General features: G+C 36.3%; 2 protein-coding genes across 3 annotated transcripts; one reads left to right on the top strand and one right to left on the bottom strand.

Moving 5' to 3' along the window:
* Window positions 1-5,852: 5,852 nt before the first annotated feature.
* cts12 (cathepsin 12) lies at window positions 5,853-10,075 on the bottom strand. Its single transcript, XM_042514336.1, has 8 exons — window positions 10,045-10,075; window positions 8,771-8,916; window positions 8,555-8,674; window positions 7,395-7,559; window positions 7,079-7,300; window positions 6,823-6,991; window positions 6,134-6,239; window positions 5,853-6,005 (listed from the first exon to the last, which is right to left on the bottom strand). The coding sequence occupies exons 1-8, from the start codon at window positions 10,073-10,075 to the stop codon at window positions 5,906-5,908; spliced, it is 1,059 nt and encodes a 352-aa protein (XP_042370270.1). The 3' UTR covers window positions 5,853-5,905.
* Window positions 10,076-11,255: 1,180 nt separating this feature from the next.
* ankrd29 (ankyrin repeat domain 29) lies at window positions 11,256-18,235 on the top strand. 2 transcript variants are annotated; one of them, XM_042483919.1, is made up of 10 exons: window positions 11,256-11,427; window positions 12,845-12,955; window positions 13,235-13,333; window positions 14,446-14,544; window positions 14,804-14,902; window positions 15,523-15,621; window positions 16,588-16,686; window positions 16,982-17,077; window positions 17,898-17,996; window positions 18,082-18,235. In XM_042483919.1, the coding sequence occupies exons 1-10, from the start codon at window positions 11,416-11,418 to the stop codon at window positions 18,163-18,165; spliced, it is 897 nt and encodes a 298-aa protein (XP_042339853.1). In that variant the 5' UTR covers window positions 11,256-11,415; the 3' UTR covers window positions 18,166-18,235. The 2 variants fall into 2 exon arrangements, with proteins under 2 accessions (XP_042339853.1, XP_042339854.1); XM_042483920.1 differs by lacking the exon at window positions 11,256-11,427 and having other exon boundaries at window positions 12,867-13,102.
* Window positions 18,236-19,319: the final 1,084 nt, after the last annotated feature.

Genomic DNA, 19,319 nt, shown 5'->3' with positions numbered 1-19,319 from the left:
ACCTTTTTTGATCTCTTCGAGGTCATCAGAGACGGCTGAGATGCCCGTTCTCACTGATTCTCCTTTTACCTTCTGCTGATCTTTGAGGGTGTTTACTGTATGTGACAGCACTTTTCAAGGAGATTGAAAAGTTTTTTACTTTTCAGATATCAGAAATCAGAAAAACATGACTACAGAGAAGAATGAGAAAGTAGAAATACTGTAAGGTACAAGTACAAAGAACTATTAAAAAAAATGTGCATTCTGCTACAATCTTTTATACTAGTATGTAAAACATTCAAAAATACAAAATATGTTTTTTTGTTAAGTATGTAATGGATATAAAAATGTAATTCATGTAGATGTTCACCAGGCTATGAAAATATTATGCAAAATCTTTATTTTTCTTTATCTTTATTTTATTTAAAAAGAGAAAAATAATAATGAAAAATTCTTAAAATGTGTTTGACTTGTTACCAATGAGGCTGTTCATGCACTTTTAAGTTCCCTCTGAGTCTGGTTGGCTGCTGTTTGTAGAAAGTTATCTTTGAGTCCAGCGGCCCTGCTGATTAGGCCTCCCTCCTTCACATCCTAAATAACAGCAACAGAGTCATATTAATATTTTTGATACCCATAACTTTTACTGAACATTGAGGTTGCATTGCAAAAGCACCTGAGTTACCTTTAAAGTTTGCTCAGCAGCCTCACTGGAATGATTTGCTGCTATTTCTGCCTTCTCTACAGCATTTATCATGCTATTATAAGCTCCAATACCCAGCACGCTGATCGGGTCAGTGCTGTTAGAAACATTATGAAGCACTCTGCAAAAACATATAGCATGGTGGATTAATGTCAACATAAATATTCGGGAAATACACTTGGTACCTGTCATTGTCTGCACTGCTCTCAACGCCCTCGACTAAACTGAGGTTAATTTTCAGGGCTGTAATATCATCATCACTGAATACTGATCAAACAGTGCCTTCAATTTGTTTCTTAGCAACCAGAGCTGCATATCTTTATTAACCTACAATAAGATTTTATCTTTGTTGCCCTGTTATTCATTGATTTAACTTATGTCAAAAGTCAGAGTTTTTCTTGTTAGATTATTGTTATTTTCCTGCATAAATGTGCTGGTGAAGGTTTAAAGTCTTTGCTGTTGTTGTTGTTATTATATAATCAAATCTAGAAGAGAAGTGTTTGTTATGGTGGCTGCAGCTTTTAACCGTTGGAGAGTTATGAATTGTTTAAGTGGCCAGCCCTCTATGAAGTACCCTCTGCTTCATGTGATTGTGAAGTGAATGTGGTTTGTATCAAAGTGAAAAAACAAACACCAGGCGCACTATTTTATCCATAAATGCAACAAAATCTCTGTGCCAGAAAGCAACCAATCAATACTTTTTTAAAAATCTCACACTTGTGTGCGTCCTCCTGCTCTGTGCCAGCTCGGTCTCTCTGAGCAGTGCAGCCTCGCTGAGCCTCCTCCATCATCCTGGCTTTGTCGTTTTCAGACAGAGTGTCTGACTCCACAGGTTTCACCTCTGTTTGCTGCTTTATCAAATCTAACAGATCACAATAACATAGACATTGCTGTTAAGGATACACCGATCATTCAGTTGCCTTTACAAGTCCCACAAAGTCACGGATGAGTCTTGGTATTGATCCAATCTGAAATCTGCCAACCTGCAGAACAGTGATGTAATGTCACAACAATATAAACACATATATTATATCTATAATAACTAATGTATCTTTTACTACTGTGAGGAGAGCTTCAGCTTCAGAGAGAAGATCCTCTGAATTTAACTTTGTTGGATCCACACCCTGCAAGATCTCCTCCAGATCTGATACATTTTTAAGTGTCTGGAAGGCTGGTAATAATGTAAACGTTGTGTCAAAGCTTTTCATGTGCTTTTTTATGTACATTAGTTGTTTATACTCTGCACTAAAAAGAAGAAATAAAGCTGACAATGGTTAAGATGACATTATGAGCTTTGAGTTTTATGGTTCATTGCTCTCTGTCATGTCATCAGTCTTAAAGAAAATACCTCATGCATATTCATTCTTTTTTTCTTTTTTTTTTTACAATTTTATAAATATGCAAACAATTTTTTATGGAGTTTCAGTTTGATTAACTGACAAAAATTCACTGCAGGTACCTTGTCAGTCAGGTGACTCAAGTCATCTCTGATGATAACATCCATATCTGCTTCCAGCTGTTTAACCTCTGGATCCAGGTGTCTCGCAGCAGTGCTGCACCTCCCAACCAGAACCTGCAAACACAGGAGATTAGAAGTACTTTTCATACTGTTACATAAATATAATAGAAGTTTTTCTTCTAGCAAACTCTTTGGCAAGTCCTTTATGGAAAATCTTTAATTGGATAGTTCATTACCACACATGCAAATACCTAAACTTTTACGGACTATACCTCAGTTTCAGAGATGTTCGCCTACAGGTCCTTCAGCCTGGAGAGTGAATTATGGTCATCAGCGATGTTCTGTAGTGGCAGCTTCAGCCGAGCAAGGGCATCATCCATCCTTTCCAGTCAGTCAGTAAAGACCCAGCACAGCTGTCACATTCTGCCAGTAAATAACAGGGGAGGTTGAAACATTGCAGCACAATAACAGTTTTTATGTGACACTTTGTGATTTTACGATAAAGCTTTAACACAAACTCACCATGGCAGCGATCACCACAGCTGCTGTTACCAGATCTGATGCACTCTGTTGAAAGGAAAGCCTGTGAAAACAGTTCAACAAGTCTGAGGGAGCATCAGTCAGGATATGTCAGCCTCCGCAACTTTGATTTTGATCAATCTTTAAAAAATCAATCTTGTGTCAGTGCTCCATCTTTACGGTAGTCCAATGTTAAATCACCTACTCCAACTGTGAAAAAATGTATTAGATGAGCTTTGATTAGGGATAAGCACGCTTATTAGGAAAAGAGATAGTTATGACTCTCTTTCTAACTAAAAGCCATTTTTATCAAACCAATATTTGTCTGTATATGTTTAAAAGTGTTTATTTTTCTTCAGTCAGAGAATCACAAATGTTCATGCCGTCCTTGTAATTGCAGAGCTTACCGCTGCCTCCATGCAGGTTGCCATAATATCCAAATGCACATTTTAAAGAGAAAAAATAAGCTGCTTTTGAACTTTCATATTTTTAGTTTCAGTCCTTCGTGGTACTATTATTCAAGTGCCTTGCACTGAGCAGTGGATAGTAGGGATTAGGATGTAACATTTTGCTGCACTGATTAAAATCTTGAGGTGTAAATGATGCTTGTGTTTAGTTATGTGTCACTTCTTGAGCAACAGGACACACCTCTAACATCGGGCTCCACTGTGACCACATTCAACAAACATTCAACCAATCCTGAGCCAATGTGCAGACAGGTCAGTGCTAAACTGCGGAGAGAAATAATAAAGATAATCATACTGATGCAGAGCAAAAATCAGCTGAGCTTGATTGAGCTAAAAAGAGACTGACTTGTTACATTTAAAAGGGCATGGACAGGCACAGCAGGTCATGTTGGCTGCATTTCCATAGTAACCCTCTTTACACCATTCACAGCGGTCCCCAGTGGAGTTAAATTTACAGTTCTGGAGGTCAGTCAGATCAGAAAAAACATGAGCAACATGTTTTCCATTTGATTTAGCCCACAAATGCTACGACCTTTACAGGAGCAGTGTGTAAGATTTAGGGAGATTTAGAGACATCTAGTGGTGAGGATTGCAGATTGCAACCAACTGAAATGTCTCCTGGTTACAATTCCTTTGCTTTGTTGTTCAGGAGTTTTTTTACCTGGAGCCTAATTTGCCGCAGAGGTCTCCTCCTCTTCCAAAACACATGAAACGGGTGATTTAAAATGCTAAAGCAGTTCCACATTAGAAATCAGTCTCTTTGATGCTGTTTGGCATTTCAGAGGCTGCTACCTGCTGATGTGTTTCCCCATGTCAATAATAGAAATCATATCAATTTGTTTAGTGTTCAAAGGTTTAAATGCTTATAAAAGGCTTCTGAAAGCATCACAAGAAAAATGATGTTCCAGGTTTAAAAGGGTTAATTTTTTTTACAGTGTCAGAAAAGTTTAAGTGGAGAATCAAATAATTGCGTGACATTTTTTTTGCAGACAGGTCTGCAGCATAATCTCCCTGTGAAACTGGTAAACAAAAATATAAAACCCACAAAGTGCTGCCATACCTGAGCGATGGTGTCTGCTGTCTGGTTGCTGAATGAGGGATCACAGAACTTTTCGGTGCTGTGCGTCTTCTCACGGATCTGATTGTGTCACTTTGACAGTTTCTCTGTAAAGTTAGAAACTGGAGCAAAGCCGAGCAAAAACAACTACCAAAAGCTTTTTATGTGAGACACAATGGAAACAATAGAAACAGTAAGTGTGATGAGTGCAGTCCACAGGTGGGCTGAAGGTTCAGTGAGGTGTGGTTGAACTTGCAGACTTTAAGGTCTTTAGGAAGCGGTGGAGCATGTAAGTGTTTGGTTGCAACGTGCAAATCAAGCCACTAATACACATAGAAGAAAGTGGTTATCACTTTATTTTCAGTCAATCCAGAAGTTAAGACATTTCAGTTGTTCCAGTAAGTAACTGATAAAACCAAATGTATATAATGGTAACAAAAATGCAACAGGAAAAAAAAGTATGTATTTGCATTAAATATACAAAGCGCTGCTTTATTTGTTTTGTGTCAAACACATTCGAGTTGAAGCCTGAAACACTGCACACTTTTTAAATGTGTGTCCCCCACCACCACCCCTTTATACACCCCCTTCCCAATGTTTCCTACCAAGTATAAGAGTCACTTAACAAAAATACCAAAGTTTTGCAGTCTGCAGAAAAAGAAATTGTGGCAAACATTACTCACAGAGTCATTCAGTGGGGCTATACACAAGAGTGAGTGATTGTTTAAAATTCTAAACAAATTTGTGACTTTAATTTGGATAGTCTAAATCAATGGGGTTGCTTTAAGTTAATGAATAATTTATTTAATATTAATTTCTTAAAGCACAACTGCACAATTTGTGCAAAAGAGGCTATGCTGTGTCTACCTTCTATGTTCTCTGACATTAATTAAATGCCGAGCTATTGTAACAGTTGCACAAATTTAGAAAGTACATCAGTTATTTGACCCTGTAATGTCTATTATACAGCGTGTTTGCTAACATTTGCCATATTTGCCACACTAGCCATTAGGTTGTAGTAGCAAAATTCTAAGTGTATGTTATTTTTATTACTGAAATATTTACATTTTTATTTGTGAGTTGAAAAAAACATGTTATTAACTCCGTTGTTCTACATAGTCTTGCTTAAATTATTTATATTGCAGTTTTTTTTGGTGAGTTAGATTTATCACTACAATTTTGGCAAGGCTAATCTCTTGCCCCAGAGGCTGGTGTATGTACTATGTCCCTGAGAGAAGCAATATTTTCACTGTAAAAGGTCCATATTAGCACAAAACATTTGTCAGAGAGGCTGTATGGAGGAAAGAACCTGCAAAATAATTCATAAATAGGCTAAAAATAACTTAATAAATAAATTAATATGCAGTTAAAGGTAACAAAATAATATTAAAAGTAAGTGTAGGCATTAATTCATTGATAAAATATGACATAAATTATATTTCTCTTTTAATTAGCTTTTTTATTTATTTGCCTTTGTAATAATCTGTGTTTATTTATTCCCATTTAGTTTTCCTTTTTTATCTGTTTATTTATTAAATTTAGCATTTATTTTTTATTTATTTCAAAGTTACTTTTTACTGATTTTTTAATTTATTTATCTATTTTTATTTTTGCCAGCTTTCATCCTCCATAACATTTAGCAAGCAGAAAATAAGGATAATGTGGGTTGTATCATCAATGACTGCTGTTCAGCATTAACACACGACTGAAGCATCCTATCAGAATCATAGAATCGGGTACAAAGCATAGCTCGCGATGCCACAGGTGTTTCTGCCATCTCGGATCATTCGCATGTAGCCGCCTTCACCCCAACCACTTCCCCAACTAAAAATAAAAAACAGCAATTCAGATTAAAGTAAAATACAAGAAACACTTGTACAATAGGTAATGTAACATGTAACAAAATCAACCTATGTCATATATTTTTATATATATGGAGGTTTTTTTCTGACCTGTTTTTGATGATCCAGTAATCTTGGCCTCCTTCAGAGCCGTAGCCAACCAGCAGCACGGCGTGACTCAGATTGTTTGGGTTACAGTTTGGCTCATCGTATATTCCTGCAAAAGAAATTCCAACCTACATCAGTGTATTGTTTGACCACTAGGGGGCAGCAGAAACAAGTAAAGACAACACTGACATATTATCACCTTTTAAGGTAATATGTCTCGTTTGTTAGCATCATATACGGTCTACAGTTAGCATACAGTTATTTATTTACACCTCTAACAGACACAAAGCAACATTATCTTTCATTTGGAGTGATGCTTGTGTCCACCTGATAAGTGTAGGTCCATTTTTGTGTCGTTTTAGCTTTATTTTGTTCTCCAGCTCCTACAAATTTGTCTTTTTTTCTGCTTAATGCTCAACTGTGTTCATTAGCTGGCTGCTGATGTGGTCCGCTGTGTGGTGCTTTGCAGGCAGTGCACTTTGAATTTATCAGAACCAAAAACAGTAAAGTTGCACGTAAAAACAATGAGCTAAAAGACACTATAGAGTTTGAATTTGTCACTTTAAGTCCCATTTTTACATAGATGTAGCAATTTGATTCTATAATATGAAAAAAACACAGTACAGCAGTTTACAAAATTTATATTTTTTAAAATTTACTTATATACGTGTATAGAGTATTTTAAAAATAACCTGAGCTGTAGAACAGAAAACTTGAATGATCTGCATCAACGGCTACTGTGATTGGACCAATCGTTGCCACGGCATCAGCCAGAGCCTGCTCATCTCCTTTGGGTATGAACCTGTAGTCTTTGATATGAGCAACTGCGAGCCTGCTGTCGTAGTAACAGGGCTGAGTGTCCTGTTGAGAGAAATACAATAAGTTTCCAAACACAAAATAATTAACTGGTTTTAACTGCTCTGATGGAGGCGGAGCCAGCAGCCTCACCACTGAGGTGTATGGGTAGCTGCTGGTCGACTGCAGCCCGTTGTTGACCACGTAGTCGTAGGCATTGGCCATCCAGGCACCATTGCAGCCATAGGTACCGTAAGATTTGGAGCAGTCCACCAGGTTTTGTTCGCTCAAAGATACAAGCTGACCTGTCTTCTTATATATTTGTCCCTCAATGGCTCCAGTCGTGCTGAAGGCCCAACACGACCCACAGTAACCCTGTGAAGAACATTTAAAACATATGGTAGATTTGAAGATTTTCACTAATCAGGCTGGATAAAATGCACTCAAACTGAATTTAATAACCTCTTACCTGGTCTTTGACCTCGGTGACATAACCCATGTTCCTGTAGTCGACAAACCAAGAATCTAAATACTTTGCATTGTTGCGCAGCCTTCGGGCCGAGATGGTCTTCCCTCTCTTCACGAACTGGGAGTTTATCACAGCACCTTGCAAAACCTGGTACTCTTGTCTCGTCTACATATAAAGAACATAAAAAATATTGTTTAAGGAATAGCTTGATATTTGGAGAAATACGCTTATGCTGCATTTCCAATGCATGGTTCAGCATAAGTCTGCACACCTCAACTCTTTTTTTTGGTTTTTCATTGCCAGAAGTTGTAGATAGTGACTGGAACAAGGTACTTTTTGTGACGTTACCACAGTTGAGGTTACAGGCGCGCTGAGCTGATACTAGAGGGTGGAGTCAAAAACTGCAAACCACTGATTGGTCAGAAAGACTCGTCACTCGTGTGACATACGTCATCTTGCACAACTCAAGCAGTTTTAAAAGTGAAATGTTCAGAATGCAGGGGAATTTAGTGGTTTCTAGTGGTGAGGGCACTGAAAAACACAATAAAGCAGTTTCTTATTACAAATCAGTATATCTCCGACACTGCTCATCACGAAAAGGCTTCCAACTTTAGAGGCCGACGTGAAAACACACACCAAAAAAAAGAAAAAATATATTAAAACCCAAAAATGTGAACATGGCAATCTCCATAAACAAGGAGACGCTCCCTAAGTAGATATAATTGTTATTCTATGGTAACCAAAAATCCCAATTCTTATTTCAAGCGATTACACATGAAAGAAAATATATTTATTATATTTTATTCCATTTCTGCTTATATATCTCCCCAAATCCTACACACTTCGCCTTCAAATGAGTAAATAGCGACCATAATCTCTTTATTAATCCCAGATTTTTTTTAAATTACAGGCTTCAACTTTATTTTTGAATAGACAGATGTCATGATGGGATTTTCAAACGTAGTCAATAAACTTAGTTTGTTATTATCATGAAATATTTATATTTACTCTATTTTGGCTGCTTCACCAGAGAGTCGCATAAGAAAAATTAATTGTACTTTTGGGTATAGTGACAGTTAAGATCACTCTATATGTATTCTATACTTTTATTTGAGGTTTTAAGCAGTGGAGCTTTGAGAGAGAAAATCACAACCTCTTACCAAGTCTCCATATTTATTCATGGCCATAGAGAACGGCCTCATCCCCATGAAGAATCCATGATTATTGTTTTCAATTATTTGTTTGTTGTCCTCCCAGATGGCCCTCCTGTGCATGTCGTCCTGCATGTCAACACAAAACACATCACAGAGAAAGTCACATAAATCAGAGCATACATGCATTTGATGCTTGCATTTCGGACATGGAGTCAGTCTCACCATTTCTTCGTAGGCGATGCCATTGCTGCTCTTCCAGATCTCCCACTCAGTCAGGACGGCCTCATCTGAGTCTGAGGACACAAGCTGAGGGACACACAGCAGGACAGAGAGCAGAGCTGCTCGCAGCAGGACGCCGACCTGCTGGACTGCAAGGACAACAACATGACAGTGGAGTCACACCTTTAGTTTGACCATAAGTGAAATTATTATTATTTTATTTATAAATAAAAAATACTCTAATATTTGTGAATTGTTCTACCATTCAAACAGAAGCATCAATAACATGAGCATTTAGACACGTGTTAAAGTTATGTTTTTGTTGCACACTAAAGTTTATAAAAACTATTTTATTTCATTTGAAACATACTTGTCTACAAACTAAAACATCAGAGGATAAACTTTGGAGCTGTTTTTTGTAAACGTTTTTTTTTTCTGAGGATACCATGTTTGATATAAAATTTTTATTGTGTAAATTGTAGAGCTGGTCAAGTTTACTTAAAACGTGTGTACCAGTAAATTAAATGCTAACAGCAGAAATAACTATGATTTAGCAGTGGCTAATGCAGCCTCCTGTAAGTTTTATTAAATAGCCAGAGTTTTAAAATATATAATTTTTCTGCACGGTTTCTTTTTTGTTTGAATTGTTGTGTACTGCTGAGAGGAAAACACCTTTTCCTGCAGGGCGAAGAGGCTGTAAAACAATCTACAAAAAGTGATGTGCTGCTGTGATATTAGCAAAATTAAAAAGAATGACATTACAGGATAAGATACAAGAAAAAAATGCTTTCATCGTGAATAAAATAAATCAGATCTTGCCTCCTCTATGTGGGGTTTTAACAGCTCTACTCATTCATGTTAGGCCTCAGATTTATACATGTGATACTAACTTTCTTACAATACTCTGCAGAAAACCTAATTTGTTAAAGCTACATTGTACGTTCTTTACAAAAAAGCATTTTCATGACTGAACTGCCACTAAAATGCAATTTAATGTAAAAAGTACATTACAATACAACATGTCTGATGTATAAAATACGTGATGTCAGTGGATTGCAACAGAAACTCTGCATGTTGCTGCATGCACAGATAAGCCTGTAAGGTCATATACTTAAATTAATCTCATTTCTCAGAGGGTGTTTTCACTGGCATTTCATGATCAGACAATCAAAACTGTACAAAAGTTATCTTTAAAATAAGAAGTAAACTTTCAGATGTTTTTTTTTTAACACTGTGCTCCATATAAAAGTAAATTATAAAAGCCCTCATCGGCTTACCTGCATAGATGTGCGTCTGTTTTGTTCCCATGTTCTGAGAGGGACTCAGGGCAGCGACAGAGAAACAGACTCACTGTCATCCTTCCTTTTATAGCTTTGCAATAAGTGCCTGTTTCCACTATACTTTAACAGATCCTTTAACCAGCACTCATGGCAGCACCTGAGAGGGACATTAGTCAACAAAAATAAGATGCTTTCGCTGCTCCTCCTCCTCTGTAATACCTCTATTATCATTTAGAGAGAGCTAAAGCTGCAATATTGTAAATCCTTCAATTACCGGTTTATAATTAAGCATAACACCTGACATCTAACTTTACCAAAATAGTGGTGGAGGAAGAATGCCAATCATTGACTCCGGTAAAAGAGCCAGTAATGTAAAAAACCCTTCTTAAGTTAGAGTCCAGAAGTATAATCAGAAAAATGCACTTAAAGTATCAAAAGTAAAAGTACTCATTCTGTATAAAAGTGGCCTCTGTGATGGTTATATTATTATATGTTACATTGTTAGATGGTTATTTCTGATGCATCAGTGTGTCATTTTACTGTTTTGAGGTGGAGCTGGTTTTAACACTTTATATACATACAGGTAGTCCAGTGGTTCTCAGCCTAAAACTTATGAGGGGTCATGAGAAGATTAATGGAGCAAAAGAGAAGGAAAAAAGTCCTATTTCACAAATTAGTATTGTTTTTGTTTGTTGAATCTTTGAATATTTCTGAAAATGATTACTTAAATAATTACTTAAAAGAAAAAAGCATATGATGAATTTCATCAAAATAAATATTAATCTGCCATTTGTCGAGTCATTTACATTTGAAATTAATATTAAGTCATTTCAGTCAGTAAGCAGTGTTGAATGTCTAAAATCAGGGACAAAAAGGGAGTAGCCTGTAGCAAAAAAAACACACATAAAAGGCCACTATAATGAAAAATAATGACTGATCTCTCCTTTAATGTTTTTCATGTTTATAGTAGTGGCAAGTAAATGTGACAAATATTTTTTAAAAAATGAAATAAAATACAATAAAATAGTAAATGTGTATTTCTGTCAAGGAGTAAAACAAATCACAAGTTATTAAATCACTTATATACTTAAGTATAATACATTAAAAATATACACCTCCGTATGGATCCACCTGACCTCCCACTTTAAGGTGACCCTGTGCTCGGCAGCGCCCCCCAGAGGCCTGCTGTGTCCCTCCGTGCAGCTCTGACTGCGGAGGATGAGCTCAGCTGACTGTCTGGCTGTTATTATGTCCGCCAACACCCAAACCCAGTGCGGCAAAACAGGCAAGTGGCGCTCAGCTCTGCATCGTCTCTAATGAGTGAGTGCGCAGGAAGAAACATGAGTCACGAATGAGGTCTGCAGCAGGATGTCTTTTAAGGTAAACCAGCCTTTTTTCCATGCATCATTCTCTCTGCACGCAGCTAACAGGGCCTCAATGAGAAACCAGATCACTTCCTCTGAAAGTGTGCGCTTGATCATTTTCTGGCTTTATTTAACGACGTGGTGTGTTTAACTGTGAGCTGGAATTAAATAGGCTGTTTACAGACTTTCGTGCAATCATACAGTGTAGCTGTGTGCGTGTGTGTGTGTGTGTGTGTGTGTGTGTGTGTGTGTGTGTGTACGTGTGTGTGCATGTGCATAAGGGGTATAATAGGGTATCATATGGCCTGTGTTTCTGCTTACATTTCACACAGTACCCCGTGTAGTGTGCACGCGCAGTTTAATGCAAAACACTTCATCCAAATATGTAAGTTCAGACAGAGCGTATGTTTGTTTTTTTTGACACTTTAACCCTTTGAAATGTGAGAAATCGCTTTGATTTCTTTCAATAACATTGCAGAAAATTAGTAAAAGGTTATAAGAGAAAGACCGAAATGTAGCTAAAAAAAAGAGAGAGAGAATAAGTAGAAAACCATCAGTGAACTACGGATAAATATTTTAAAAAAAAACAATGTTAACAATAATTATTATAATTAGATATTTAAAATTAAGTCACAGAAAAAATATAAGTATTATTATTATTTATAATGTGTTTATTTTTTATTTTATTTTAGCTTTTTAGATCCTTTCCTTTTCCTGTTCTTTTACGCAACTTTTTGGAGGATAATTTCAGGTAAATTTCTTGTAAATTTTTAATAATTTGGGGGTTAGTTACTAAAGTGGCTTGTCGCCCTCTCCATGTTTTTAAAAGAAATCAAGCCAGTCTGTTTAGGTTTCAAAGGGTTAATCCTCAGACACCTTTCACATGCATTTAACCTCTAAAAACTGAGCAAATTGGTTTTGTTATTTTTGAAAAACATGGCCAAAACTTGGTAGGAGATGTCCCACAAATTGTAAGAAAGTAGGAAAAGATGACAAGAAACAAAGTCAGAATTAGTTTTAAAAAAGAAAGAAAAAGTGAGAAATTATTGGAAGAAAATGACATATACAATTGTCAATTTCAATTATTATTATAATTATTATCAACAATTTATTTTTATATATTTTGCTTGTTTCTTTGCTTTTTTGCTTTGTTAACTTTCAGGCTTTTTTACCGTTCTTCTCCTCCTTTTTTGTGCTAAATTTCAGTTAATTTTTGTGCCAATACTTAAGCCAATTTGCTGACATTTCAAAGGTTTAAATGCTTGTGGAAGGCATCTAGATGCAACACAAGAAAACTGATGTTAATCCAGATTTCAAAGGGTTAAACCTCTCCTCCTGCAAGAAGGCCACTGTACTCTTTTTACTGTCAGTGTGTATACAATATCTTAATGGTGGTTTCAGGTCAGTGGTTGTTGTGTGTATTTACCCTGCAGAAGGAAACACCCCTGGCTAATGCTGTGTTTTGGGCAGCGAGGAAGGGAAACTTGGCTCTACTTCAGCTGCTGCTCAACAGCGGGCGCGTGGACGCAGACTGCAGAGACAGTGTACGGACGCTGCATGTCCTGGCTGCTCAGCTGCACGCTTTAACCATAACCCACCTGTGGTAGGGACACAGAGAGCTTCAAGCCTCACCTCTGTGGTTGCATGTGTGAACTGTGTGCAGCCCACTTTGTTTTAAATCGTAATTAAAGGTGAGGGCATTAAGTTGGAAAATCTGCAGACGTTAGCGGTTTCATCACCTCATTGTCAGCAGGTCGTCTGGACGTCTACAATAAAAACACCAACATGGTTTTCTAATTTGTTGTTGCCATGTTTCTTTTCAGTATGGAACGACGGCGCTGATGGTGGCGTCTTACAGCGGCCATTATGACTGCGTCAAAGAACTTATCATGCAAGGAGCTGACATCAACTACCAGAGGGAGGTATGATGGGAAAATTACTGTCCAGCTCATAGAAAACAATATAAGACTTTTCCGGATCACAAATAGCCACAATCTGGAGTGTGTTCGTAGGAGAAGTCCCACAAATTGTAAGAAATTAGAAAAAGGTGGTAAGAAAATGATTGAAATTATTTTGGGGAAAAAAGAGGGAGGGAGAAATTATTAGGAATAAATTTAAAAAATTAGAAATAGAGAAAAATGTCAAAAAAACTATATTTATTTATTATTGTCATTTTAAATTATTATTCTAATAATTACAAGGTATTTTATCTATATATTTATTTTGTTTGCTTAGCAAAGATGGGAAAAACAATCAAATTATTTATTTAACCCTTTGAAACCAAGGCAAATTGTTGTTGTTTTTTCCAAATATGGGAAGAAAGTAATGAGCAACAAAAGAAGAAATGACCTAGAACCTAAATTCTGCGAAAATACAAAAAATTACCTGAAAATTTGCCAAATTACCTAAAAAAAAATTTAAAAAATTGTGAACACAGGCAACAACATCCACATGAAACAACTTTAATAACTACTCTTTAAGATTCCCGAACAAGACTTTTAATCAGATATTTGTGTATTCTATTCTACATATCAAATGCATACAAACATTGAAAGTTTTGTTTTTTTTTAGTTCAAGCTAAATGAAAACAGAAGTGACTTTTTAAAAACTGATTACTTACAACACCCCTGAGAGGCTTCCTTTCAAGTTACTTTTCAGATTTTTTATTGCTTTATGTCCCATCTTGCACCCCAAAATCCTCTGATGAGTCATTTCTCATCATTTGTGCCAAAGATCCTAAACTTCAGCGTGATCTTTGCATGAGGACGTCAGCTGGAAACTCTGAGTTGTCCCTTTAAAAAAAAAAAAACTTATTTTTTCGAGTTGCTTTCCTGCAATTTCACTTATATTTTTTGACATTTTAGGTCATTTTGCTCTGTGTTTTACAATGTGCTTTGTTTTTGGCTCTTAGTTTCATTCTCTGAATCTTCATAAATGTGTTCTGATTTTATTGTAGCTGTAACACACGTTGTAACTGTGTTTTGAAAGCTACCATATCCAAAAAAAGTGTATTATCATTCTTAATTATTTTCAGACAGGATCTACTGCCCTGTTCTTCGCCTCCCAGCAGGGATACAACGACATTGTGAAGCTCCTCTTTGAATTCGGTGCCTCCACTGAGTTCCAGACGAAGGTATGCAGTAGTGACGTGTACAATGACGTGTAATCGTCTGTAGTACAGGGTGTGATGGCTGCAGCATCTCAGCTGTGATTCAGAGCGCTTCCTGTAGCAATGAGAAAAAAAAAAACACAAAATATGCTGCTTGTGCTGCTTTTGTGTGCCTCTGGGGACTGAAGAAATGTTCTCTCTGCAGCATGTAACACACAGTGATGACTATTTACTATAATCCACACCTCTAGCTCGGCACTCTTGTGTGTTTTTATTTTGACAGGACGGTGGCACAGCTCTCACCGTCGCCTCCCAGTACGGTCACTCCAAGGTGGTGGACACTCTGTTGAAGAATGGGGCCAACGTTCACGACCAGCTGAATGTGAGTCACATCTTCAGACCTCTCCGCTCTTTCTGCCAGGGCATCTGTCTGTCAGAAAACACAATGGTTTGTTGCACACATTGTCCCAGCAGCTGGAATCCAGCCTCTCAGGTTTCTGCAGACTGCTGAGTCAGACACGACTGACATTTGGCAGGATTAGAGTCCGCCCTACGGCAGGACAAAACAACCTGCACAGCCATATATCGTTATAAAATAACAGTAATATAGCAATACATTACATTATAGTGTACATTATTATTATATGTTATTATTATTGCTTTTATTTTTACATTTAAAAACTGTATCAATTTAATACTTAAACTGCTTTTTGAGATCTGCCTGTTTTACTACTTTTACTCCTTTTATTTGCTTTTTTCTTGTTGAACATTTGTTTTGTGTTGTTGTTCACCTTTCTCTGTTTGGCGGTTTGTTGATGTTTATTTTATTACTCCCTGAGTTCCTGCCTTCTGTTTTTAAAGGTGCTATATAAATAAAGTTATTATTATGAGTACAGCTTTTGCTCAGTTTAAGGCTTTTTTTTAATTTGATTTATATTTTAGCGATCTAAATGCAGCAGAAAAGCGTTACCCTGTGTCTGAGCTGATTCTTTGATGTTTCAGGATGGTGCCACCTCTTTGTTTCTCGCTGCCCAGGAGGGTCATGTGACTGTAATTCGTCAGCTTTTGTCTTCCGGCGCCAAGGTTAACCAAGCCAGGGAGGTAATGTCCTCGCCTCTTTAGCGTTTTAGAGACATAAAGGACACCTCTTTCGCTCTCAGCTCCTCTCTCATCCCTCCAGGTTATGTCATGCTGCGTTCTGCATATCAGAAATGCAGAACATTTATGAGCCAGCTCGCAGTTTTAGATCCTCAGGTCGGGCCTTTCTGGCTATTCCAAAGTCGAGGCTAAAATCTAAAAGTGACCTTTGCCATCAGGGCCCCTCGGCTTCAGAACGACCTGCCCGAGGAGATGAGGCTCACAGAATCAGTGACTTTTTTAAAAATCACTACTTAAAAACCATTTTTATAGATTTGCTTTTATGTGATGCCGTCAGTATGAGTTCTTATTGTTATTTTTGTTGCAGAATTGTCTCTCTCTTGTGTTATTCTACGTTTAATTTTGTCTGGCCTAAGTTCGGCACTGTTGTTTGGCTCTATGTTGCCTCTGCAAGAAACCCTTCTTGCTTCTTTTTTGCCTTGTTATCAAAACACATTGTAAACTTTCTTTAACCCTTTAAATCCTTGTTCGACATCAGTTTACTTGTGCTGCGTTCAGGCTCTTTTCACAAGTTATTTAACCCTTTGAAACCCTAAAAGATTGGTTTGGTTTTTTAAAAACGGGGAAATGGCAATGACCAACTAGGCAAGAAATGTCTCACATATTGCAAGAAATTAGTAAAAGATGACTTGAAAATTTGTTTTCGAAAGAATTATTAGAAAATTATCAAAAATCAACAGAAAAAAAAATTATAATCATCATCATTATTTGTTAAAAAAATAGGTTACAGAAAAAAATATACATATATATTTTTGATTGTCTGCCCTTTTTTGGGTCATTTTCTCTCTTTTTTGTTCTACTTTTATTTTTTTTTCTTTCTTTTTTGTGCTTATTTTCAGGTAATTTTCTTGTAACTTTTACTAATTTCTTACTATGTTTTTGGCCATGTGTCCCTCTTTTGTCCTCCAGGATGGCACCGCCGCCCTGTGGATGGCAGCTCAGATGGGTCACAGTGAGGTGGTGAGGGTGCTGCTGTTACGTGGTGCAGATCGAGATGCTGACAGACAAGTATGTAGCTTTTTTACTGTTGATAAAATACAAAAAACAGAAACATAAATGTAATTATTTTGTCCCAAACTGGTAAGTGGCCTTGCTATAATATCCAAAGCCTCACATTTGTGGAACCACACACTGCACAGATCCTCTTACACTCACAATATCAGAGTTTTAACACCGACAGAGCAAACTTAATCTGCTGATGAAGACCATGCAATATAGCCAAAAGCATTAAAACATGTAAGAGTCCTATGAGTGGAGAATTTTTTCTCTAAATAATTTTATGCTTTCTTGGTTGTCTGTAAAGGATGGATCAACAGCTTTGTTCAAAGCAGCTTTTAAGGGACACAACAGCGTAATCGAGGAACTTCTCAAGTTTTCTCCTTCAGTTGGACTTCTCAAGGTAGAAGATGCTGCTGTTTACTGTGACATTTTAAAAGTTCGTACTTGTTATCTTGCCCAAAGTTAAATGAGAAGATTGATGCCACTCTTATGTCCCAGAGGGGCAACTGGTTTTGTCGCAGTTGCAATAAAAAACACAAGGGATAGACATGTAAGATAAAAAACAGACACACATGAAAATGCAAAATAAGAAAATGTATTGCTCAATTATACTTCAGTGTGAACAGTCAGCTGGAAATGGCATGCTTAATTTTTTATTTAGTTTGCACTATTTGCAGTATGCAGGACATACTGATGCATTAGTTACGTGCATGCTTTTACACCTCATTTTTTTGTACAGATTAAATAAATTAGACACACAATTTCGATTAGTGAGTTTTATTTATGTAGTTTATTTGACAGGGACAATGCAAATTACCATAGTACTACTTCAGCCTGTTACAAACCAGCTGTAGTAATTTCATTCCCTAGATAAGCTTTTGGGAAAGAAAAAGAAAAACTAAGCAAAGCAAAAACAGAAATTAAAAAATAAAACAATGGTATCAAGGTTACATACAATAATGCAAATACAGGTGCTGATAGGTGAGGTTGTACCTTTAGTTTAGCTATTTCCCCTTGTTTTTAATCTTAATGCTTAGCTAAAATAACAGTGATATTAGTTTTCTCATACAGTTTTTGGCAAAAAGGGGACTTAGCATGTTTCCCAAAATGTCACACTGATCCTTAAAAAAATAACCTTGCAGCACCGTATAAAGAGCAGGTTTAAATTTGGTAAAATACCTTTTCATAAGCATGAAAAAGTGTTTGTTTGTTGTCTCCAGAATGGCTCCACTGCCCTACATGCTGCCGTTATGGGGGGAAATCTTCGAAGTGTTCTGTTGCTGCTTGAGGCCAACGCAGACCCCACACTCCCCAACAAGGTACCACATTCAAATTTGAAAGATGATAAAGAGACAAAAGTCTATAACTTCAGCTTGTAAACTACTTCTGTTGTGTGTTCTGCAGAATAATGAGCTCCCTGCAGATCTTACAAAGAACGATCGCATACTAAAGCTGTTACATCCAAAAATTTTAAATGGACACAGCTGATGACCACCCAGACTCCTGCCTTCACGCCTGCCTGGTGACGTCTGCTGAGGGGAAAATAAAACAAACAATACAGTGTCAAATCCACTCACTCACAACATGTACTGTAAATGGTGCTTGCTTTTGATTGCAACTGAAATGAAGCTGAATAAACCCGGACTAAACCTAGAGCCACACAATGTGCAACCAGAATATATCAGTCTGCCCCGTGCATCATCTCCTTTACTCTGTCGTTCTACAGTATATGCATTTATTTTTGTTTACCCTAGGTGTTGTAAGATTTCTATATATTTTGCACACTTTTTATTTGCCTTTTTAATAGATGTAATAAAGTGTAAATTTGTTATTCAATCCCAAAGTGGCAGTGTGCATGTTTATTAAACGTTTGAGGATCAACTCATATTTTTTTTTGTTTTTTGATAATAGAAAATATATTACATTTTGTAGCAACAATGTGACTAATATTCACTGGAGGGCAGTATTTAAAGACGTACACCTGTCACACACCTGTAAGTCACTGTTATTTTGCTTGATTTTTTTTCAGCAAAGTAAAATAAGTAATTCTAAATATGGACATGTAATAATGCTGAATGATATTACTTCTCTCCAAAAACATCACTGAAATATTTTATTTTTAAATATTGTGATTAAATATTATTATTTATATTCATAGAGGTATATAACATAACACTACACAAAAATATTATAAATTATACAGATATGAAGTGTATTGATGCCTTTTTTTCAGAAAATAGTTTGAAATATTGCTTCTTCGGAAAATAAAAGGTTTTTGTTGCTAATTTACATTTATTTTTTGCAACATAATTTTCAAATGTATTTAAAAGAAATTGTCTTTTTCTTGTTTTTGAAAAAAAAAAACATTTTCTCATAATAATGTAAAGTTTTTAAATATATAATCAGTAACAAATCAAAAAGAGAAAAATATTTTTATTTGATTTAAATAAAAAAGAGAATATTATACAGAGGGGACAGCATACAAAGAGGCAGGGGTATATCGGCCTAGACAAAAATATTATATTATAAATACAAAAATATTATATTATAAAGTGTCTGTGTTGCCTTTCCTGTAGAATTACATAATAAGATTAAAATAATTTGTATTACTTTACACCATTATAAAATTTGTTTAAAAAAAA

This window comes from Plectropomus leopardus, chromosome 3 (genome assembly GCF_008729295.1).
Source record: "Plectropomus leopardus isolate mb chromosome 3, YSFRI_Pleo_2.0, whole genome shotgun sequence".
Taxonomy (NCBI): Eukaryota; Metazoa; Chordata; class Actinopteri; order Perciformes; family Serranidae; genus Plectropomus; species Plectropomus leopardus.
This window is presented reverse-complemented; position numbering and strand designations above follow the sequence as displayed.

Coding starts and splice junctions, on each gene's coding strand:
- cts12 (XM_042514336.1), bottom strand. CDS start 10,075: ATGGGAACAAAACAGACGCACATCTATGCAG. Junction 7,301..7,394: donor TCACCGAGGTCAAAGACCAG/GTAAGAGGTTAT, acceptor TGTTCTTCACAG/GGTTACTGTGGGTCGTGTTG. Junction 6,240..6,822: donor TTTTCTGTTCTACAGCTCAG/GTTATTTTTAAA, acceptor TTTCTTTTGCAG/GAATATACGATGAGCCAAAC.
- ankrd29 (XM_042483919.1), top strand. Junction 12,956..13,234: donor ACGCAGACTGCAGAGACAGT/GTACGGACGCTG, acceptor GTTTCTTTTCAG/TATGGAACGACGGCGCTGAT. Junction 15,622..16,587: donor AGGTTAACCAAGCCAGGGAG/GTAATGTCCTCG, acceptor TTTGTCCTCCAG/GATGGCACCGCCGCCCTGTG.